The 24,165-nt window shown below is 37.5% G+C and overlaps 1 protein-coding gene across 2 annotated transcripts; it reads right to left on the minus strand.

The window, feature by feature from the left end:
- Window positions 1-1,026: 1,026 nt before the first annotated feature.
- On the minus strand, window positions 1,027-23,769 carry Slc2a2 (solute carrier family 2 (facilitated glucose transporter), member 2). Of its 2 annotated transcripts, none has more exons than XM_013016164.1 (11): window positions 23,697-23,769; window positions 20,235-20,327; window positions 17,237-17,499; window positions 13,501-13,625; window positions 10,598-10,713; window positions 9,510-9,672; window positions 8,643-8,830; window positions 6,293-6,397; window positions 2,437-2,538; window positions 1,489-1,692; window positions 1,027-1,403 (listed from the first exon to the last, which is right to left on the minus strand). In XM_013016164.1, the coding sequence occupies exons 1-11, from the start codon at window positions 23,709-23,711 to the stop codon at window positions 1,200-1,202; spliced, it is 1,578 nt and encodes a 525-aa protein (XP_012871618.1). In that variant the 5' UTR covers window positions 23,712-23,769; the 3' UTR covers window positions 1,027-1,199. The 2 variants fall into 2 exon arrangements, with proteins under 2 accessions (XP_012871618.1, XP_012871619.1); XM_013016165.1 differs by having other exon boundaries at window positions 20,235-20,347; window positions 23,697-23,768.
- Window positions 23,770-24,165: the final 396 nt, after the last annotated feature.

Below are 24,165 nucleotides of genomic sequence, written 5' to 3' on the forward strand. Positions count from 1 at the left end.
GTCAGACAACCAGGATATGTTCAATTGAAAAACAAAAAAATAAAGAATTAAACCAACAAGAAATTAGCATGGTTTTGTAACAGATATTAATATTAGCTGACCACTAGGTAAATCCTTGAGTCTTTAATCTTGCAGAAAGCATTTGGTCACCAAAGGACCTAAAACATATTCTTCTGAATAGTGGAAGATTTGAGAGCTAACTAAAGCAAGTCTTCATAAAAATATTTTTAACATACTCAACAAACCATTCCATATGAAAAAAACCAAAACTATAAGTATATAAGTACCTAAGAAGATGAGTGAAAGAAACAGAAGTAAAAAAAAAAAGAAATTTTACAAGAAAGAAAAAAGAAACAAGTCAATTACAATATGAATCTTACTGCTATTAGCCAGATCTTTAGTGTCAGATCTGTGGGAAGGAAACTCCAATTTAATCATATTTAAATATATAGATAATAGTTATATCATCAAGTTTCTGGTCACCTGCTTAATGAGGCAATGTTAGGAGATCCTAAATGTTCTTCAGTTTTTTTTGTTTTGTTTTGTTTTTATGCCGGTCTTGTGGCATGAACTCAAAGCCCGGACACTGTCCTTGCTTTTTTTGCTCTTTCACTTGAGCTACAGCTCCATTTCCAGCTCTTCAGTTTCTTTGGGGGCAGTATGTAGTAAAAAACACTAGGAAGATGAGAACATACTTGCTCTCTCTTTAGCAAAGCAATCTAGCATTTTCAGTTTACATTATTACACTCTTACCATTAAAAAAAAATAGAATCTCACTAGGTGCCTGTGGCTTACTTCTGTAACACTAGCTTTTCAGGAGGCTGAGCTCTGAGATTTGTGATTCAAAGCTATCCTGGGCAGGAAAGCTTGTAAGATTATTAGCTATGATTAGCTACCAAAAAGCCAGAGTGGCACTGTGGCTCAAGTGGTAGAGTCCTAGTCTTGAGAAAAGAAGCTTAGCACCCAGGCCCTGAGTTCAAGCCCCAGGACTGGCACACACACAAACACACACACAGATTTCCTAAGTAAAAAAATGCTTTCTTAAGTAATATTTGGTGACATTTCTCATCAAAACCCATAAAACTCTTCCAGAAAAATAAAGCAATACTTTAAGATATAAGATATGAAATCCTCAAGGAATTCTTAAAAAAATACATTGTTTCCATCCTCATTTGTTCATATAAAAAAAGCAGGTAATTTTACACTGCCTCTCCAGCTCGAAGGAACTCCATTTCTACAGTGGCCTTCTTTGGTCTCTGGGCTGAGCCACTCTTCTTTCTGAATTCTGCAGCAATTTCCTCAAAAGACTTTCCCTTGGTTTCCGGAACCTTAAAAAATGTAAACAATGTAAAGACCAACACCACTCCAGCAAAGAGAAAAAACACGTAAGATCCACAGAAGTCCTGGATAGAGAACAAACAGAGTTTCAATTAGCAGCTATTTGACTTGCTTTCTGTTCAGTAAATTTGCACAGTGTCAGGCTCTTACCGCAATGTACTGGAAACACAGAGCTACAACGAAATTACAGGCCCAGTTGCTGAATGCAGCTAGTGCTAAGGCTGTGGGGCGTGGTCCTTGACTGAAAAACTCAGCCACCATGAACCAGGGGATTGGGCCTGGTCCAATTTCAAAAAAACTGACAAAGAGGAAGATGGCGGTCATGCTCACGTAGCTCATCCAAGAGAACTTGTCCTGAAGAAAAAGCAAACAAACCAAGAGCAAAAGTGGGTCTGGAATCATTCACTGCTGTTTCTTTAGCTAAGTAGCTTCTACGAAGTTCAAGGATGACTCTTTTCCTGACATGTTGTGTTCTATTAAGTTCAAGTCATTCCGATCTGAAGCATGTGAAATCTTTTGAGTAATCCTCTGGATTAAGACTTCTTTTGATCCTTAGTCACTCTGTTCCTGTTCAACTCCCCCCACCCCCCAAAAAAAAATTCGGTATCCTTTGCTTGTGCCATGGTGGTTGTTAAGTTGTGGTTGACACTGGACTTAGAGAGCTTCAGGCAGTTGCCTAGGGGGCATTTACAAGATTCTCAGAGTCTAAAACGGCACTGAACCATCTTGGGGCTGATCCCAGAGTCCCTCCTTTGACCATGAGGTTACAGTCTTCATTGATAGCAAATATGAGAGAGATGGTGATATTTATTTAGTCTGTAAGACCAAGAAACAAATTTGCCTTTCCTTCATATATCCTTTGTAGTTCATGTTGTTCCTCTGGCTTTGTTTCATCAGTCAGTCTTAAGGATTTTTTTCTTGTATTAATTTTATATTTATGTGACATCGAGGAATTGAACCCAGGGCTTCTTACATGCTAGGCAAGCACTCTACCAGTAAACCACATTCTGCTTAAAGATTTTTGACACACAAAACACTTTAACCTGTACCACAGATACGTTATTGAATGGTAAATATCAGTCCAGGAGTGAAACTCACCAGCAGCACAAGTCCCACAGACATGAAGATGGTACAGAAAAACATCCCGATCATTCCGATTAGAAAGAGAGACCGCCGCCCCGCCCGTTCCACAAGCAGTACCTAGGAAAATTTAAAAAAATCTTAGTCTTATGTGCCATAGAATATTGCCTTTATATTTTATGCTTTATATATTTATTCCTTTTTATGGAGTCAGACTTTAGTAGAGAATGATGAAGGGCTAATTAACAAAGGTCTGCTTTTTTGGGTCATGAATAGACCAATCTAGAGAGAGAACTGTAGTATTCACATCACTCTAGGATTATCCCATTTAGTATAATGGTCAGAGGCTGTACATCATTTACCTCTTTCAATAGGTCATCTCTACATTTAAAATGAGAAAGATCTCTGACAAAGTGACATTAGTTTTTCTCCTGGTGATTATCTTAAGGTTTATTGTTGTTGTTGGCCATGGGGATGAACTCTGGTCCTGGGTGCTGTCCCTGAGCTCTTCAGCTCAAGGCTAGTGCTCTACCACTTGAGCCACAGTGCCACTTCTGGCCTTTTCTGTTTGTGTGTATTCAGGAATCAAACCCAGGGCCTCATGCATGCAAGGCATGCACTCTACCACTGAGCCACCTTCCCAGCCCTATCTTAAGTTTTTATGATTTGGGTTGTGCACTAAAGACATCTGAAATAGTGTAAGTATTCCAATGTGGACATTCTTATCCAACTTCTCACTGCTTAAGTCAAATTAGGACCATTCATTTGGTAACATACAAAATGTGATTCTGTACTAAGATAGTCAGGTCTTTATTTTTCTGGTGTGCTTAAATGTACCAGATGTGGTAATGAATTTTGCCTGCTGAAAAAGAAGGTTTCAAAGCAAAGGCTTAGAGGACTTTTTTTTTTTTTTTGGTCCGGTCGTTGGGCCTGAACTCTGGGCCTGGGCTCTATCCCTCAGCTCTTCAGCTCAAGGCTAGTGCTCTACCACTTGAGTCACAGCGCCACTTCCAGGTTTTTTCTTTTTGCTTATGTGGTGCTGAGGAATCGAACCCAGGGCCTCATGCATGCAAGGCAAGCGCTCTACCACTGAGCCACCTTCCCAGCCCCTACAAGACATTTTTATCCTGTCATCGATTCCTTTGAGTCTTTGAACCTGCACATTAATGGTTAAGATTTACTATTAACTCAAACCAACATTTATTGAATAGATTCTTGCCTGTCTGATCTGTGGACACTGCCCAGGCTAGACTCACACATACACATCATAATTCCTCACCTTTCTAAGTAAATTAGCCAGTAATTCAGCAGCCATCTAATACACTTAGTATGGTGACTTCTGTTCAGAAAAGGCCTGAGATATATTTCTTTTCCTTGACAGTGAGTGCTTTTCACTTCAGTTTCAAATCACATAGAAAGGACAGCCAACAAAGCCCACATTTAATTATTGAGACAGAAGTAGGAAAAAACCCAAAACTTTTCTCAAATTTCTAACAGTAGCTATGTATTTTGACTTTTAATTATAACTTTAAAGCTGGCTTGATGAGACCATATCAAGCATACCAAGAAAATAGAAACATTTCTTCAGAATGAAGATTCCTACTATATCTGTTTCTTCTGTTCCAGAGAAATTATTAATTGGACAAAAACTCTATGCATGTGTTGACAATGAGTTGGTCTCTCAACCATTATATAAACTCAGATACACATGATGCAAGGGATAAGGCATGGTCAGTGGCTAGGGTGGCTACTCTACTACACCTTCATCTTTGCCTTAGACTACATGTATCACACAGATCCAGCTGGAGAATGGTAGCCACTGCTCTCTTTTCCAAAGCACTCATTCAGAAAACAAAACCAGATTTTTATGTTGCTTCCAAGTTGTGAAACATTTATATGTCCTCAGGGGAGGCTTGTATTTTGCATAGGATGCACAGAATTTAGTAACATGGTTAATTTGTGGGAGAGGAACTTGATGACAAACACCTGCTTCTTTTTTTGTGTGTGTGCTTTTCAACTTGGCAGTACTGGGGATTGAGTTAAGGGCCTTATACTTGCAAGGCAGGCACTCTGTCACTTTGCTGTTTTCTAGGTAGGTTCTTGCTTAATGCTGAGGCTGCCTTGGACTATGCACCTCCTACTTGTGCTTCCCCATATTGCTGAGGATAACAGATTCATACTGCTGCACCCAACCTTTGAGCTTCCCCTATAGCTGGGACAATAGCTAGGCTATGACACCCAGCGATGGAGTCTATCAAACTTATACTCCCTGATCTTTATATCCTAAGTAGGGAGAATTGTAGGCTGGAGCCACTGTGTCTGTGTTTTGGACTTTAAAACTTAGTTTCTTTTTCTTTTCTTTTTTTGTCAGTTGTGGGGCTTGAACTCTGGGCCTGGGAGCTGTTCCTTCGCTCTTCAGCTCAAGGCTAGCACTCTACCATTTGAGCCACAGCGCCACTTCCAGTTTTCTGGTGGTTTATTGGAGATAAGAGTTTCACGGACTTTCCTGCCCAGGCTGGCTTTGAACTGCAATCCTCAGATCTCAGCCTCCTGAGTAGCTAGGATTACAGGCGAGAGCCACCAGTGCCTGGCATGAATCACTTTTAATGAACAAATTAATTGAAAATTTAAATCTATATTCTTGGAGGATTAGTGAGGTAATGAGAACTGATTTTATTATGTCAGTCATCAGAGAAAAATATACTTTTTAAAATAATTAAGACTATGTTAAAAGAAAAACAACTTCTTCCACTCTACTGAGGTTGCTGCAGGGTAAAGAAATGAAATTGTACAGATGCTTCATCTGTAGATTTTTCTCAGAATTTGATTTCCCCAGTCTTGACAACTTGATTCTTTACATAGCAAATTTATTATAAGCAACATATTAATAATAATCTCTAGTCATAAAAGTGTGTTGAAACTGGATATATTAAAAAATCAAGGAAACATAAAAGGAAAAATAGTCACTGGGACCATATTCCAGTAACATGCCTTCACTGACTTAGAGCAGTCTTTTGGATTGAACAGGTTTAATCTCTGAAGTCATGCCTGTAAAACACTCATGTTCTGTTGGTGTTTGTTCTTCCTCCTCCTTCCAAGGTCCAGTACTGTTTAACATGGCCAGGCTGTAATTTATTGACCACCTCAAGGTAAGAGTTAAAAGTCCATGTGTAGAGAAGGGAAAACAAGTGCTAAAATCAATTGAGTATAGTATTATGACCAAAATGTTTTAAATATTTTGTATTCAAAACTAAAAGTAAACACAGTTATTCTCATTTTATAATCAATTATATTACTATGTTAGTTTTGTCTTTGTAGTTCTCTTTTTTAGATTATGTTAAATACTATTGAGATATTGGATCATTCCTTATATAAGGTATTTGGCTTTAAAAAGAGCATATAACCTCTCATTGCAATAATAATAGCATTTTTCATTTTATCCTACCTCTACCCCAGTCTCTCATATTACACATACTCTGATTAACAGATGCTACACACTTGTGAAAGTGTGTGGAAGAAAAGGAATTCAGAAACAGTACTCAATCTTGGTAGAACTGACCAGCTGTCAACTAATCTTAAGGAATTTAAGTACAAGGCAGTAGAGAAAGAATCCAGGGACTTAAACAAAAAACAAGTCCCCTTGTCTCTCCGTTGGCTGTTAATTTACCCATCAGTGACTCCCTAGCATCGCAGCCGCAGGGGCAGCCAGTGATTCACCTTAGTTATGCCAGGGCAATGGCTGGTTTATCACAGAGAGGACTCTTGTCAGGAAGCATGTAGTTCTGCATACCCAGTGCACGTGGACAAGACATTAGTTACTTTTAAATCACAGATCATAAGGAAGAAGCAGTGTTTATCTAAGGTATTAACTCACAGAGACAGCAGTGAAAACCATGTTGATAGCACCAACTCCAATGGTTGCATAAACAGGTTGGCTGATTCCAGCAGTCTGAAAAATGCTGGTTGAGTAGTAAAAGATCTTAAAAATAAAAGAGATTAGCTTTAATCAAGACGTCTCAAACCTGATGCCTTTTAAACAAGAAATAACCTAAGCTGTTTATTTTTGGTTGATTGTTTAGAGTTTTCTAAAGGTATTTTTCACTGTCTCCTTCCAGAGCAGAACCCAGTCATCCAGTAAGTGTTTACCTTCTGATTGCATAAAAGTCTCAGTGTCTGACATCATAGATAAATTTTGCCAAATCTCATACTTCACTTCAAGTAAATGAAACCACATAGAATATCCTATTTTTCAATCTTGCTTCTTTGTTCAGTATTTTGAGAATCATCCTTTTGTTTTGTTTTTGTGTCAGTCCTGGGCTTGAACTCAGTGCTTTGGTGCTGTCTCTGAGATTTTTTTGTTCAAAGCTAGCACTCTATTACTTGAACCAGAACTCTACTTTGGCTTTTTGGTGGTTAATTGGAGATAGGAGTTTCATGGACTCTCTTGCTGGAGCTGGTTTTGGACCACAGTCCTCATATCTCAGCCTTCTGAGTAGCTATAAACAGATATAAACTGATATAGTAGCAGTAAATGGATACCAAGCTTTCTTATTGCTCTTTGTGTTTGCAGACTGCTCATTATCATTTCTATACAAAATTTTGGTCTATCAGTATACCACAATTTAGGTATCCATTCTATTCCTGATGAGGATTTAGGTAACTGTCATTTAGGGTGATTATGAACAGTGCTGTTATAAACTTTCTAACAATCCTTTTGGTGAAATAGGCATGTGCTTGTACCTGAGAATAGAATTGATGGACAATTGTGTATGCTTTGATAGATACTCCAAATGATTATTCATATAAAAACAATTTTGTGTTCTCATTGGTAATTGTAAGATTTCTGGTTGCTGTTGCATTTAGTTCAAAATTTACCTTTTTAAAAATTTTCAGTTCCTATCAAGGGTCATTTTATTTATTTATTTTTATAGTGAAAATACCGTACAGAGGGGTTACAATTACATGGGCAAGGTAATGAGTACATTTCTTATCAAGCATTGTTGCCTCCTCCTTTGTTTCCCCTTCCCAACCTCAAAATTTGCCTTTAATCTCAGTAGGGATAGAGAAATTGGGTTCATAACATACTAGTTTTGTTAAGTAACAACTGTTTTTATATCTGTCTTTCAAATTTCTTTTTGATGGTACTTAAGGCCCCACCTTTTGCTTGGTAGATGCTGTACTATTGAGCCATTTCTCCAGAGCCCTCCCTTTTTTTACACTTTTTTTTTACACCTTTTTTTTTTTTTGAGATTTTGCTTCCTGTCTGGGCACATTCCTGGACCATGATATCTATGTACCTTTTCCACAAAGCTGGGATGACAAGCATGCACTACTGTGTGGTCTAGTGGGATCTCACAGACTTTTTTCTTTTTGGTCATTTTTATCCTTAAACCATGACCTTTCCTATTTTAGCCTTCCAAGTAGTTAGGATTACAGGCATGAGCCATTAGCACCTGGCAATATGTTTCTAATAGCTTTGTCAATTATTCTGTCATTCTTCTTCATCTCTTTTCCACCTAACACATCCTTCTTGTCGGCACTTTTTCCTGCAATCTGTGCAGACTGTGCCAACCACTGCTGGCAGAGCATTGCTTAGTATGCTATACTGCTCAATAGCCTCAGGGTCAGCATTTCCTCAGTGCCTCTTTATGTCAGATACTGAGGTGAAGCTGGAGCATAAAGTTCAGAGAGATTAAGTTTTGTGCCATTTTATATAAAGGCAGAACAGAGAGGATATAAACTTTGCATTAATCAGACTCTATACTATTAGAAATCCTAAATTTCATACTCAACTCGGTAATTCGGTATTTTTTGTGGAATTATTCTCTGTTGTATCTTTGAATTTAGTACAGATTTTTTTCCTTTACCTTAATAGAAATAATGTACTACAGACTGTGTGTGTGTGTGTGTGTGTGTGTGTGTGTGTGTGTGTGTGCCATTCCTGGGGCTTGAACTCTGGGCCTGGGTGCTGTCCCTGAGCTCTCTTTTTGCTCAAGACTAGCGCTGTACCACTTGGGCCACAGCTCCACTTCTGGCTTTTTCTGTGATTAATTGGAGATAGAGTCTCACAGACTTTCTTGCCCAAGCTAGCTTCAAACTGCGATCTCAGATCTTAGCCTCCTAAGTAGCTAGGATTACAGATGTAAGCCACCAATGCCTGGCTTATATGTCTATATCTTAATTTGCTTTTCTTCCTTATAGTTAGAAGACATTCTTAGACTTACACCATTGATCCCAGAGAACTGCTGGGCCATGTGCAGCATGAGTGCCACTATGATAGGTTGTCGGTAGCTGGGATTGGTGAAGAGCTGAATTACGGACACTTTCTGCTCACTTGATGCTTCTTCTTTTTCTTTTTTCATTTCATTGAGGTCTTTGGTGACATCATCACTTCCTCTGAGTCTCTTTAAGCCTGTTCCCCCAATGATCATATTGAAATAAATCACACAAAAATAAATTTACTTCTATGTCCCTTTCTATGACTTAATAGCATAGGCATTGGAAATTCTTTGTTAAATATTGCTCTTTGATGGAAAAAAAGTACAGAACAGTTGTCTTTATCATATGACATAGAAAACTGATCATAATGCATTGAAGGGTCTTTTGGGAGCCTCTGATTAAATCCAATACCTGATGTGTGGGTATCTGGCTTGGGCTTGAGTGAATGCTTACGAGTGTAAAATGGCATGAATCAGTCATGTCAAAATGACTTTGCACATCATCTTGTATGTGATCATTGACTTCATTTAGAAGGCATTGTTACTAACTTCAGGAGCAATCATTCATATACATTATTTTGCATTAGCTGCTAATTCCAAAATAACAGGAAGAATGAAAACCTCCTCCAAACTTTTCTTTTTTATTTAAATTTTTATTTTTATTTTTTGTGGGGTTTTAACTCAGGGCCTAGGTGCTGTTGCTTAGCTCTTTCACTCAAGGCTAGTGCTCTACACTCAAAGCTACAGTGCTACTACCGGTTTTCTGCTGGTTAATTGGAGATAAGAGTTTCGTGGATTTTCTTTCCCAGATGTAAGCCTCCTGAGTAGCTAGGATTATAGGTGTGAGCCACCAGCACCCAGCTCCAAACTTACTTTTCTTTGCTTTGACTTCCTCTTCCAATGTGATGTAAAGGTATCTGGGGCTTTCTGGACAGAAGAATAGGAGCAGAGACTGGAGGAGTGCTGGTACAGCAGACAGGCCAAGCAGGATGTGCCACAGATCATGATTGCCCAGGATAAACTCAAGGCCAATAATCTGAAAGAATAAGGAGAAATATTAGCTAACGACACTGGATCTTTCTACTACACTTTACTGAAAAAGATGATTAGTTTTTTAATAGTAATCCCTAACAACATCTCACCTTAATCATGGACAATTAGTTTGACAAAGAATTGATCTAGGTTTGTTTCCATTAACTCCAGTTGGACAATTAGAATGGAAAATATTCCAACTTTCAGTCCTTTGTTTTTTTAAGTATTGGAATTTGAACTCATGGCCTTGTGCTTGCTAGACAGATGCTCTTATCACTTCACCCATACCCCTCAGTATAACTTAAAAACACATTTGATGTTTGAAACAACATATGGTTATATGTCTCCAAGCAGCTAGAAATCATGCAAAACTTAGGCTTTTTAAAATTATTTCTTAGATTTCCCATAACATAAATAGATGGGGCTATATAAATAGAAGAATTCTTGATCAGAGCAGCTTTATGATTGATACCTGTTGCAGTGGCTTACAGACCACCATTGAGATAATCATAAAGTATGGGGTTCCAATGCCTCCTCCTAGGGCCACAAGGTAGGACTAAGAAGAATAGAGCCAGATAAATAATAGCTCCCATGATAATCATTTGAATGGCAGATTTCTAGGTAAAATGCACAAAATAAAGGAAACACATGTAGTCACAAGTGTTTTATAGTCCTTGATATCAAGTAGAATAATTTAATTCTGAAATAGTGTTGGAAGTTTCAGTTCCAACAACAACTCCAAGAAGACAAGTGATGAGTGGCAATAATTTAATTGCAGCTTAAAAGCCTGTGTTTCTACAGTATTTCTACTAGCAATGTTGGAATTGTTTGTTTGTTTTAATTTGTGCTGGTTTACAGTGAGAATGGACAGTCAGGGAGGGAGAGAATAGATTAAATAGAAGATGGGTATGGGGATGAGGAGTTTTTACCTGACTAATGAGAATGCCAGTGACAAGGGCCAGTTGATGGAGAGTGCCAAGAGCACCTCTGAGTGTCGTTGGAGCAATTTCACCAATATACATGGGAACCAGTCCTGAAATCAGCCCTGTACCAAATATGAGCAGAGAATTGTTAAAGTGCAGCCAGTAGTATCTCAGTAACAATAAGTTGGTTTAAGTACAACCAGTATCCTGTCTGAAAATCTCTGATGCTTTTGGAAGGAAGAGCTCTTGTCTCCAACCATAGGCACTGTTGTTGATACACCTTAAACACTTAGTCATGGATTTTTGGCAATTTCCATAGTGTTGTCTTAAGTTGAAAACTAATTCATATTGCTATTAAGTTTACCTCACAATGCCTTAGGTTGTCTTGAGATTGAAGAACATTCATAATATTCTTAATCTGGACTCATTGAATTGTAGGGAATTAGAACTTCAGCAGCCTCTTGGTAAAGGTAAGAAATGGCTTACCCATAATGTGCACGAGAGCATGAATATGAGGACTACAGGCCAAACTGAATCTCCATAATGTGCAGGTGCCACATGGTCACCACTGGGGTGGTGATGGGGATGAAGAGATGTAGAAGAAATAGAGGACCTCAAGAACTCTTCTTTAATTAGGGTGACCCACTTCTTCATGCCCTATTCTTTATTCCATTAGTATATTCAGTTTCAGTAAATATTTGAAGGAAGACTTTTTGTCCTTAACAGAATATATAAATCTTAGACATTATTCTTTCTGCAGCTGTCTTAAATGTAGTCAGTCATGTTGGAAATGGTGATATAACCAGCCATTTGCTGATTGCAGTGTTGAGTATTTTCTTAAGAATTAAAAAACCCCAGCCCACATGCCCTATAATAGATGAGTGGATCCAAAAAAATGTGGTACCTATACAAATTGGAATTAGAAAGAATAATATTATGTCCTTTGCAGGAAAATGGACCTATGACAAACTATGTTAAATGAGGTAAGCAAAGCTCAGAGAGCCAAACAACCATATTTTCTCTCATAAGCAGAAGTTTGATCTAAAATACACTGGAAAATGAAAAATTATACAGGACTCAGGCAATTCATACACAGTGAGACCAAAGGAAGATACTCTTAGAGGAAGAACACAAAGGTACAATATCTCTGTGCATCTGATCATATAAAATAATATTTATCAAAATGAACTCTAGGAAATGGAGTTTTTTTCTCTTTTGCTGTTTTTTCTTTGTGTCTTGTTTATCTGTCTTTGAGATGGTAAAGGGGGTTACAGAAATTGAGGATGAACACATGTAGCAGTGGTACAACTTGTGTGTAGGGATGGGAAGGAAAAAACTGGGAGAGTGCCAGGGAAAGGTGACATTGTTAAAAAAAAGTACTCTTTACCTGACTTATGTTAAACTGCTCTGTACATCATCTTTATAATAACAAAACAAAAAAAGAATTTAAAAATAGGCTGTCTCCAGAAGAAACTTCTTATAAATCCTGTCAAGTGGAAGTTTATGGTCTTTATGTAAAAGATGCTTTGGGCAATTATTTTAAAAATACTAATATTTTACAATGTTCTTAGTATCTCTACTTAGGCAGAATTTTATAGCTGACATAAGATTCTAGCTGGGTTTAAATAATGGAGAAAAACATTTATTTGGCCCTATTGGGATTGTACTATCTTTCTGTAAGACCTACTACTGTACCTCAGGAACAGTATAATAAGGTAAACTTTCAGATGTGAAATCACAAGAACATAAAGTCATTTATGTTTCTTATAATTTTAGTAATTGAAATACTCAAAATAAGGTCATATGAAATTTTTGGGATTGATTTCAGGGCCTTGAACATGCTGAGGAGGTTCTCTGACCTTGAGCTACATCCCTCATCCCTAAGTTATTAACCATGAATATTTTAGGCTCTTGTTGCAATTGATCATAAAGATGGATAGAATTGTGGTATTTTCTTCAGATAAAAATCTTAGAAATCTTTTCTATGCAAATTTAGGCCCTCATCATTCCTTCCCCACTACATTGGTATTACTGCTTTGAAGATCAACTTTACTTTGTGAAAATGGGTTAATGTGTTATCATATAACCTCAGAATCAAAGATACATTTGCATTGAGAAGTTAAATATTTGTCCATTTGTTGTAGAGATTGAATGTTCCTATCTTTGTTCAGACCTGTGCCAATAGGGTTGCTTCAGAAAATTTGCAACTCTTTCCATGGAATATCAGTTCTAACTCTTCAGACATAAAGTTCATGGAGCTGGACTTTTTCCTGTGTTTCAAACTTTACTAGTTAGTTGTGCCTGATTTCTTTTCTTTGTCCATTACAGGATACCACCATTGTAATGCTTCATACAACCATATCTGAAATCAAGCAGTTAGGGACTATGGTCTAGAGATAGGCCCTGGTTACAGGTCTTGTCAGAAATGAGCAGCAAAGACAGACGCAGTCAGCTAGGCCACAGGACAGGGTTGGCAGTCTTCCATTGTTTACTGCACCATAAACTAATAATAACAGCAGCTAACACTTAATATTGAGTTTTTAATATTCTGTCCCTAATGTTTTACATGTATTCACACAATTACTCTCAGAGTAGTACTTTTATCTTCTTCATATAAATGTGAACACATTAAGAGTCATAGGTAAGTGATTTGTCTGAAATCAGACAACTAGAAATGATGTCATTGTGGTGGGCTAGAACGTACATACTATTAAATCCCCTGTAACTGATTTCAGCCCAACTCAGGAACATAATATTTTGCTATTTCATTTCTTTCTGTGATGCCACCATAGACTCAGATATGTCTGCATGTTAGCACACTTGCTTGTAGACAAACTGTGAGACAAAGATGTGTTAGTGTGTGTGCATACGTGTGCATGTGCATGTATGCATGTGCATTTGTCACTTACCACAGTAGAGTCCTGATATACTTCTTCCTGCAATTATAAGGATATGAGATGGTCCCAGTTTGGAAAACCCCATCAAGAGAGCTCCAGCTAATGAGAGACTGTTTGCTACCAACATGGCTTTGATTCTGAAATTTTAAAAAGCAAGAAGGATACATTTTGCATCGAAACTTGATAAAAGTCATTTGATTTCAGGGAATGTTGAATTTTTTTATTTTATTTTATTTTTTTTTGTTGGTCGTGGGGCTTGAACTCTGGGCCTGGATGCTATCCCTGAGCTCTTCAGCTCAAGGCTAGTGCTCTACCACTTGAGCCACAGCTTCGGTTTTCTGGTGGTTTATTGGAGATAAGAGTCTCATGGATTTTCTTGCCTGGTCTGGCTTTGAACTGTGATCCTCAGATCTCAGCCTCCTGCATAGCTAGGATTATAGGTGTGAGCCACCAGCACCTGGTGGAATGGTGAAATTTTTACCTATGACCAATTGTTTCAATTTTGCTATGAAAACTAGTTCAGTAATCTTGAACCAAGATTATTATTTTGGTTCATCCATGGCCTAAAGTATTAATGATAAGCAACATTGATGATAAGAGAAGTTGAGCTTCATATACCTGACTATCATCTTCTGGTAGACATGATGCACTTAACAAAGATTTAAGATAATGCTTTGGGTGCTTTTTCATATTTTTTTCTACAAATTAATTTAAAGATCAATTCTGTTGTTGTAACCTATTACTTGTTTTTCTTTTAGTAGTAAAGGTTTTTAGTTGATATAGACAGGAGAACTTTCAAAGTCAAATTTCCATTTGTATAAAATTTTGGAAGAAGTTTACATTTAGTTTTTTTATTTAAAATATTTTTCCTTTTTGTTTTTTCCCACATATATTTTTTGGGGGGGATGGGGAGGAGTGAAGTTGGTTGTGGGGCTTGAATCCAGGATCTGGATGCTGTCCCTCATCTCTTTTTGCTCAAGGGTAGCACTCTACTACTTGAGTCACATAACCATTTCTGGTTTTCTGGTGGTTAATTGCCTGTGCTGGCTTTGAACCTCAATCCTCAGATCTCAACCTCCTGAACAGCTAGGATTATAGGTGTGAACCATCAGCACTTGCCTCACATATACTTTTAAAGTTTATCACAATTACTTTCATTTCAACACTAATGTTGGCATATTTCCAGAATCTATTGCTGGTGTTAACCAGCAATACAATATATATTACAAAGCTGACAGTGGCAACAAACATTACTTTGTAAATAATAAAATTTTGCAAAACCTTCTTCAAGCTGGGTGTGGTGGTTCATGCCTGTAATCTAACTACTTAAGAAGCTGAGATCAGGAGAATTGAAGTTTGAGGTCAAACTGGGTAAAAAGTTGACAGAAACCTTAGCTCAACTATTAAAAAAACTAAGTGTGGTAATGCTTGTCATCTCAAGTATGTGGGAAGCATAAATAAAATAATTTACCAGTCTTGCCCTGAAAAATGCCAAATCCTGTCAGAAAAATATTGAAAGAAAAAGGGCTAGATGTATGATTCAAGTGGTAGAGCACATGTGAACTGAATCCACGGCCTTGAAATCAAACCCCAGTATCACCAAAATAATCAAATACCTTCTTCAGAGTAAAATGGTAGCCACAAATCTCTACTGATACAATTGCTAGTAAAGTTGTTTTTTCATTTTATCAATAATAGAAGGAATATACTTTTAACTAGTGGAGAAATAGTAAATTTGTAACTCCTGGCAGTAACGAATATTATGTTTCTTCCTAGAAAAATAGTTGAAATGATGTTTTCTTACTGTTTTTCAAAAAGTTTTTGTTGAGAGCTAGAAGAGGGCTCAGTTTCCTTTATAATATCCTTTGTAATAATGATGATGTCTTGGGTGTAGGACTGATGTTAAATCATAAAACTTCAGAGAATAAACCATTGTGTCTTAATTTCAAGGACACTAACTGAGCATTTCAGCGTAAGCCATTAGACCTGTCAGAAACTTCTCTCTAAATAAAGGACAAAACCTAAGGAAGGGCAAGTAGCTGCTAAAGGAAGAATTTATTTTTCACTTTAAATAATGGGAGAACAACAAAGGAGGGAGTAATAATTCTCAATAAGAAATGTACTCATTAACTTACTTATGTAACTGTATCACCTCTGTACAGCATCTTTACAATTAAAAAATTAATTTTGCTGAGTTTGGCTTACTTTACAAAGAATCTAGAAAATTCTCCATTTACTGTTTAATTTGGTGCAAGTTGAAATGATTTTTACATTTTTAATGATGAAAGTCAGTTTGTTAGTTCTGATTCATGTAAATTCTGATTTAAGGTTTAACCAGAACCAAGGAGTTGGTTAAAAAAAAAGTAAGAAACTGACCAGTTGATTTCCTTTTACCATGATAGCCTTTAGATAAGATTTTAGATAATAATATGACTTTATAGAATAAGACTCTATATAGTCTATATATATAGAATAAGACTCTATATAGAGTCTTACTCTATATAGAGTCTTATTCTATAAATTCTGGTATGAAAGGAAGAAATCAGAATTTTACTAACTAGAGATGTAAAAACTACAACTTATTGTAGGAGTGGTAAACAGATTGTAGATTATAGTCCAGAGTTAATAAAGGAGTTATTAGTCCTTTAAAAGTTTTTACATTTCCTAAATTTTCCATATTCATCATGTATCTTTTTATCATGATAATAAAAAGAAATTATTACAAAAACTTAGGTTCACAGATCTAAGGATGTAATCATTTGGTTTTCCTCATTTTATTTCTTTCCCATATTGGGTAGGAAGTTTAACAACTATGTCATGTGACCAAGTACAACTTGAGGGTAAAGGAGTTCCATTGATGTTTTTAAACCCAAAGCAAACATGTAATAGAAACACATAAATGGAATTGTGAAATGCTTCAGCTTGCTTTATCACTGGCTGGGGATTTGCGATAGTAGTGGCTTTAGTAGCCACTAGAAACCCTACACCAAGTTCACAGGATTACTGGGAGTTGGTAATTTTGATAAGATTTTATGTCTTGATCCAAATGCCAATTTCTAATTTAAAAATGAAAACTAGGCCGGGTGCCAGTGGCTCACTCCAATAATCCTAGCCACTCAGGAGGCTGAGATCTGAGGATCATGGTTTGAGGCAAGCGAGGGCAGAATAAGTCTGTGGGACTCCTATCTGCAATTAACCTCTAAAAAGCAGGAAGTGGAACTGTGGTTCAAATGGTAGAGGCTAGCCTTTCACAAAAAAGCTCAGAACCAGTGCCCAGTGCGCACGTATAGACACACACACACACACACACACACACGCACACACACACACACACACACACACACACACACACACACACCTGGATGTCTGAGAAATTGTGATTTATTGAAGTAAACAGTGGGTTTCCAGATTAGAAATTGTAATCTGTCCCTTCTGCTGAATTCCTGAGTTGATGGTTTCTGCAGTGGTTTTTTAAAAAATGTTTCATAATTTTAAAAGTGAAGTCTAATATAAAAATATACACCAAATTCACCTTTTCAGTAAATGTCTCCACAATTAGCTGAGTTATTGAAACAGTATTTTTCCAGTAATTTGATTTAATGTTGGCCTGCCTTGTGGGGTTATGAATGATAAAAACAACTCTAAAACCATTCCATAAAAGGAAAGATGATATCTTTCTAAATGAATTCTAATACCAGAACACTTAAGTTTCTGTGTTTATGCTTACTAATTAATAAAACTTGCCTACCTTCCAAGTTTGTCCCCCAGCCATCCACCAAAGAAGGATGCAACCATTCCACCAACTGCAAAGCTAGACACAGACAGGGACCAGAGCATGGTGATTAGGCCCACAGATTGTCTAGCCTCTTCCTCAGCCAAGTAGGTTGGTGTTGAGTCCATTGGGGGTGTGACTGAAGTTAGAGAATCTGTCCTGTTGACAGCATAGGTGTTAGTAGCCTTTCGGTCATCCAGTGGAACACTCAAAACATGTTTATAATGGGATATTATTATCTGATAAAAGAAAATAAAAAATAAAGCCCATTATTTCAAATAATTTATATTCAACTTTCTTTTGAAATAGTTGCTAGATTTTTAAATAGGGCTGTTCCAGTTGTGTGTGTTGCAAAATTATGTGTGTTATAAAGCAGAGGTTACTAATCCTACCAAAAGCAACGAGACAGGAACAGAAGGGAAAAGGAGTCATAGAGTACCTTGATGACCAGAGCTCTAAAATCCATTCTCTACTACTGGGTATGTACCTGGGAGTCATTAGCTTGTAGAGTGGTGGCATTTGTCCCACCTAAAGGAGGAAGCTGTAAAGTCAAAACTAGTATTAGGTTACCTTTAGTAACCTGATATCTGGACCACTTTTTGTACATTTCAAGTCTTAAATTGAAAGTATTTTTTCAGGTGAAAAAGATACATTTTTATTACCAGTCTTTCTCTACACAGCTGGTTTTATGTTGACCTAAATTTAAAAAGATTGGCAAAGCTAAGATGAGGTAAAAACTAAGTAGCATACAAAAAATGCAAACATTCTGTGTTACATGTTTGTAGACATGAGCTATAAAGTTAGCCATGAATTTCCACTAACCCAAAGAGAAGAAAAGAATCAAGCTTGTGATTAATCCCGTAGATAAAACAACTTATGATGACTTCTATGAGTTCTCATTGATTTGAGTATATAACAGTGTTCAGAACTAAATTTCATAGGGTCATGTTTTACAGTGCACTATAGCAGAGGCAAATAGCGTAACAAAGTATAATCAAGTAGAAACACATCCATCAGACCATCTTCCTCCCATGCCTTTCATCTCAGAGGTGATCTGATCACTGTTCAGATGCAGTGAGCTGAGTGAGAGAGCCATTTCTGACAAGGACCTGGGTTGTAGCTTCTCACTGTTAACAGTTATGGGCCAAGTCTTGGTTTAAAGCCAATGGAGTAAAAATTGACATCCTCTTACAAAATAGATCTGAGTGAGGCATTTGTCACAGTAGATGACCACCCTATATGGACATATTCATAGAAATAGTGCTGGAAGGAAATATACAAAAAGTTCTTAGCTGTTTGCTCCATGATGGGTCATTTGTCTTATGTTTTCTGCAAGAAGCATCTGTAATTTTCATAACCATAAAATATTGAAATGCATTAAAATCCAGCTTAAAAATTTTTGGATGTCAGAATGTTCATTCTTATTCAATGATGCATAAATGGGTCTTTAAACCCAAAGAAGGGGCTGCTGTAGGAACCTGGAAGCCAGTTGAGGGCTCCCATTTCATCGTGGCTCAGGGATATAGACTGAAGGAAGGGAGACTTAATCTTTCCATTATAAAACTAGTAAGGATATGAAAAGGTCTTGCACAAGGTAGGTGGAGGCCTACCTACCAATAATGTGCTCAATTTTTAGGAGTCTGCCACATGGGCAATTGCTGTTATCCACAAGAAGAGAGATCTCAATCTCCTAATACCCTGTATCTTAGCCATAGTGAGGTCTGTCACACCTATGTGCGCCTAAAGAAAGCACATCTTTTGACTTGAGGAGCAGTTCTCAGAATTTTATCTCCTAAGCACATTCTTTACTCAACATAGGTGATAGGAAGAGGAATGGGACCCCAATCCTGCCTCAAATTACAACTCACAAGTCTGAGTTGTAGGGGAGGGGAATGAAGCTCTGGTTTCCCTCTAACAGGCTCTGGGAACTGGAAAGACTGAGATCCCTTTCCTCAGTGTGCACTAGAAATTGGCATAACGAAATACAAAATAAATGAGAAAATGGTAGAAATCTGATACATATTTTAAAAATTACCATGCTAATAGTTACCTTGAGAAAACCCAAACTTTGTCAGACATCTTAACTGTCATTAAGTTAACTTTAACATTAAAGATGTTTTTGGATACTAGTCCTGGGGCTTAAACTCACGGCCCTGGGTGCTGTCCCTGAGCTTTTTTGCTCAAGGCCCACTTGAGCCATAGCTCTACTTCTGCCTTTTTGGTGGTTAATTGGAGATAAGTCTCACAGACTTTCCTGCCTGGGCTGGCTTCTATGATCTTCAGATCTTAGCCTCCTGAGTAGCTAAGATTACAGATGCGAGCCACAGCATCTGGCTTGACATTAAAGTTTTGTGATATTGTATCATTATTCACCTATGGGAGACAAGGAATGAAGGGAAGAACTGTAATCTGAACTGTAATCTTTTTAGTGTTAGGTTTCCTAAAGTTTAGAATATGGCCTAGGAATGAGCATACTAAAGTTGTTGGGAGGATCCAGTTGGGGAAAACATATGCTGAAGTGCCTGATGCAAATAATAAGTAGGCGTTCGATAAATGTACATTGAATAAACCACTTCCTACTATCATCCTCTTTCTTCCTTAGAATTTTCCATGTGTACATAGCTGAAAGCTCTGACTGAATCTACAGTGAGCTTTTTTTTTTAAATCACCAATAACAACCCCCCTCAAAATTCCTGAACACAGAATTCTAGTGAGGGTTTTCTGTGAGCTCAGCCAATAACAGAGATGAAGTCAGAGTTGAAGTTACTTATTACTTTCAGTGTGTGTGTGTGTTGTTAACTGAGGAGTCAAGGCCAGGTTTTCAGCCTGTACATTGCACTTGGCAGGGCAGGATTACTCCATGTCCTTCACGTGGACAGCCTTTATCTCCATGAGTAAGGAATGCACAATATTCTCCACACAGGAGGAACTGGCAAAACTCTCCCCATAAAGGACTCATGCATGTTTTACTTGCCTCTTGAGGTGCATTGATCACACCAATGTCATATCCAAATTGGAAGGAACTCAGCACAGCCGTGAAGACAGTGAAAACCAGGGTTCCAGTGATCTGTGGGGTGAAACGCAGAGCTGGGAAACATCAGTGACTCAGTATCCAGCAAGCTGTAACTTGGGATTATTTATAGGTTCCACAGGCTTGTTCTTTCCCTTGATATTCATTCCCAATCCTCCTTGGAGGTGTCATTCATACAAAAATATGAAAACACTCATCATTTTCCTTACAGAGTTAAAACTAAAAAGGTTGAGAGAACTTTTTCTACAGGATGAACCAGGATGAACTTAAACACCCTTTTCCTTACATTTATTTATTTATTTATTTTGCTGCTGGTACTGGAGCTTGAGCTTGGGGCTTTGAACTGTCACTTCACTTTCCCCTAACCTTCTGGAGACTGGTACTTCTACCACTTGAACTGTGCCTCCAGCTCTGGCCTTTTGCTGGTTAATGGGAGAGTAGAATCTCCTGGATTGGTTTGCCAGGGTTGGCTTTCAAATGGCAATTCTCACATTTTAGCCTCTTGAATAGCGAGGACTACAGGCTTGAGCCACTAGTGCCCTGCTTACATACAGATTTTTTTAAAATATTCAAAATCAAAATTTAAGAACTAGAATGGCCACTGAAGGAAAGCAATTGCTAAGATAGAAGTAGTCATTTTTGTCATTGGGAGCATCAGTAACACAAAGACGGGAAATTTGCCCTGATACAGAAATACCACAATATGTATGAAAAGGATTGTAAGAATGTAATAATATATATTATACAACTTATGTATCTTCACTGGCTTTATCATTGTCTCACTAATTGCTCTTGCCAACAACCATCTGTCAACTTTCATGCATCACCAGTAATATTTGCAACAGTATCACAAAATACATGAAACTATCCACATTTTGCAACCAAGAAGCCAGGCTCAAAGAGTACTAAGGGAGTGGCGCATGCTTGTAACCCTAGCTACTTAGGAGGCAGAAAACAGGAGGATGGGGATTTAAGGCCAGGCCAGACAAAACCCCATCTCTGAGCAAACAAGGAGGTGATGTGTACCTGTTATCCAGCTATACAGGAGGTGTAAAGTAGAAGTAGGTCAGGCTGGCCCAGGCAAGAAGAGTGAGACCCTACCTGAAGAAGCAGAAGGAACAGGACAAGGCACCTGCTTAGCAAGTGTGAAGTCTGGAGTTTAAAAAGTAGTAGAGCCAAGAAAACAAACCAACAAAGGAAGGGATGTGCCTTAAACCACACAGATAGTCTGTGACAGATAACTAAATATGGGTCTCTGAGCTGATGTTATTAAAATCTCATTGCTAAATAGAAGGACAGACTTTTTAGTAATTGTTGATTCGGTAGGTAGGAAAAAGAAACGTAGGTGCTTTCCTCTAATTCATTATTCCAAAAGCCAGGCCAACTGTCATCTTGAACCCAACTTTAAAAAGGCCAGGGACTTCTTAAGCCATAGAATTCTAAGGCTGAAAGGGAGTATAGTAAGCAATGGCATCTTCTATTCCATCATTTTTGAGTTGTAGAAACTGAGGCTCCACAGGCCAAGTGCCCTGTCTGAGTCTGAGACATGCTGGGAGTGACATCCCAGTTCTCCTGACACATGGTGTTATAGTTATCTGATTCACTTTAAGTTTTAGATGGATTCATAAATTGGAAAATATTGCTCTTTTTGGGTTCATTATTAGGCAATTCCTTAGTTCTCAGGGAGCATTGTAGAATATAATTTCTAAAGCCTAATATTTAATTTAATAAATGAACATTTGTGTATTATCCATTAAAGTTCTAACTTTAGCTTTATTCTGGGATATAGTATCCACAAAACCATGATCTGCTAGGTATTTAATTATGTAAATAATCATATGAACACATCATTATCATTTATACATTATTTGAGTACATATGAATACATAATCATTAATGTTCAAATATTTTTCATCTAAGCTGCTGTAATATTTTATTTAATCATGTTAAAACCCTAAGAGATTACCACATTTAGGGATTACTATGATAGATCCTGAATAGCCCCTATTACATTCCAAAATGTTCTTTTATCATTATTCATTGAATAACTTAACTCAAATCTGACAGCAGGAAAATAGTCCCACATTAGAATCAACATCTACTCCTTGCTGACCTCAGAGCTCGCTCTTTGACCCTGTCACTTAGAAAATGAAGAATACACTGCAGAGTTGATTTTACTCTCACAGAGGCAGAGATGTTTCAACTTGTATTCTTGTATACAGGGTGGGTGATTTTGGTTGGGAGAGACTTAAAAGGGAAAGTATTTTATGAGTTTTTTTTGTGGTCTTAGAGCTTAACCTTAGAGACTGTGTATAGTTCCTGAAATGCTTTTGTGAAAAGCTAATGCTCTACCACTTGAGCCACAGTCCACTTCCAGATTTTTTTTGTGGGAATTTATTGGAGATAAGAGTCTCACAGACTTTCCTGCCCAGGCTGGCTTTGAACCACAATTCTCAGATTGTAGCTAGATTACATGCATGAGCCACCAACATTGGCTAATATTTTATTTTTAAAAGTATTATATCTACAGAAAAAATGAAATCGTGATGAGAGTAACACTATATTCTTCACTTTTATTCAGCAGTGGCTAATGTGCGCCAACCACATTTAATTCTCACTGTGTATACATATGTCATTTTGGCAAAACCATTTTTAAAAAAGCTTCAGATTGGGTGGGGATGGGAGGAAAAAACTGGGAGACAGTGAGAGAAGCAGGTGACATTATCCAAAAAAGAGAAATGTACTCTTTACCTGACTTATTTAACAGTAACCCCTCTGTACATCACCTTTATAATAACAATAAACTTTTTTTAAAGCTGTACATTATGTCCTAACTACTTCACCATGTATTTGCTAAGAACAAAGACTTCTTCCTACAGGATTACAATAACTTTTGTGACATCCAGTTATATAATGTTTATGCTAATATTAACTAAGATACAGCGTACATTCAGAATGTCATCATGCCTCTTATAGCTGTTTTCTTCTTCCCTCCATGATATAAGATCTCCTGTTGCTTGTATCTCTTCTACCTACGTTACTCTTCCCATCTTTTTTGTCTTTTGTACATTGATATTATTGAGGATTTCATGATTAGAGGCAGGTTAATTTGCTCTTTATTGGCGTAGGGTATATTCCTTCAATAATATGATTATACAGAATTATTTGGAAAAAAGTTATTCAGACTAGTCAGAAAACAACAGATGTCCTTAAAACCCCAATTACTAATAAAAACAGGTTTTACTCAGCTGCCAGATGAACTTTAAGTTGGCCAAATAGAGAAGTTACTTTGATCTGAGGTAGCTATACCCGACATCTCCAAAGCTTTGGAGATGACTCACTGACTTATATTTTCCTACTCATTTCCTCACAGCCAGTTGCAAAATGATCCAAATGGAGCTTTACCTTATCTTCTGCCATTGTGTAGGTTGGTAATCGTCTTCTAAATTCCAGGTCAGTATTGAGAGTAGAATGAGTAGCTGGCCAGCCACTCTCTGTGTGCCCAGCTCTGCTAGTTATACATTGTAGGAGGAGGAGCAAGGCATGGAACGGGCTCTCTAGAGTGAAGTCTAATCTTAACAGGAGCTGAACATTGATGGGAATTAATCAATCTGTCCTTTGCCTTGATGACCTGTGGCTTCAGTTGCCTTTGTTGCACCAAGAAAGAAAATGGGAACAGATCCTTGTAAGTGTGGCAGGAACTGTGGACAGGTGAAAATAAAAATCTGTGGGATCTATTGTAGATGGTGAGATGGGCTGGGCTGTTCACTGTGTTGTATGGATGACAAAAGATGGGCAGGGGAGACACAAGGCACTCAGATCTACAGTCAACCAGTATACTGTGGTGTTTGTGCTGATTCAGAGTTGGGTAGTT

This window comes from Dipodomys ordii, unplaced genomic scaffold (genome assembly GCF_000151885.1).
Source record: "Dipodomys ordii isolate 6190 unplaced genomic scaffold, Dord_2.0 Scaffold30, whole genome shotgun sequence".
Classification (NCBI taxonomy): Eukaryota; Metazoa; Chordata; class Mammalia; order Rodentia; family Heteromyidae; genus Dipodomys; species Dipodomys ordii.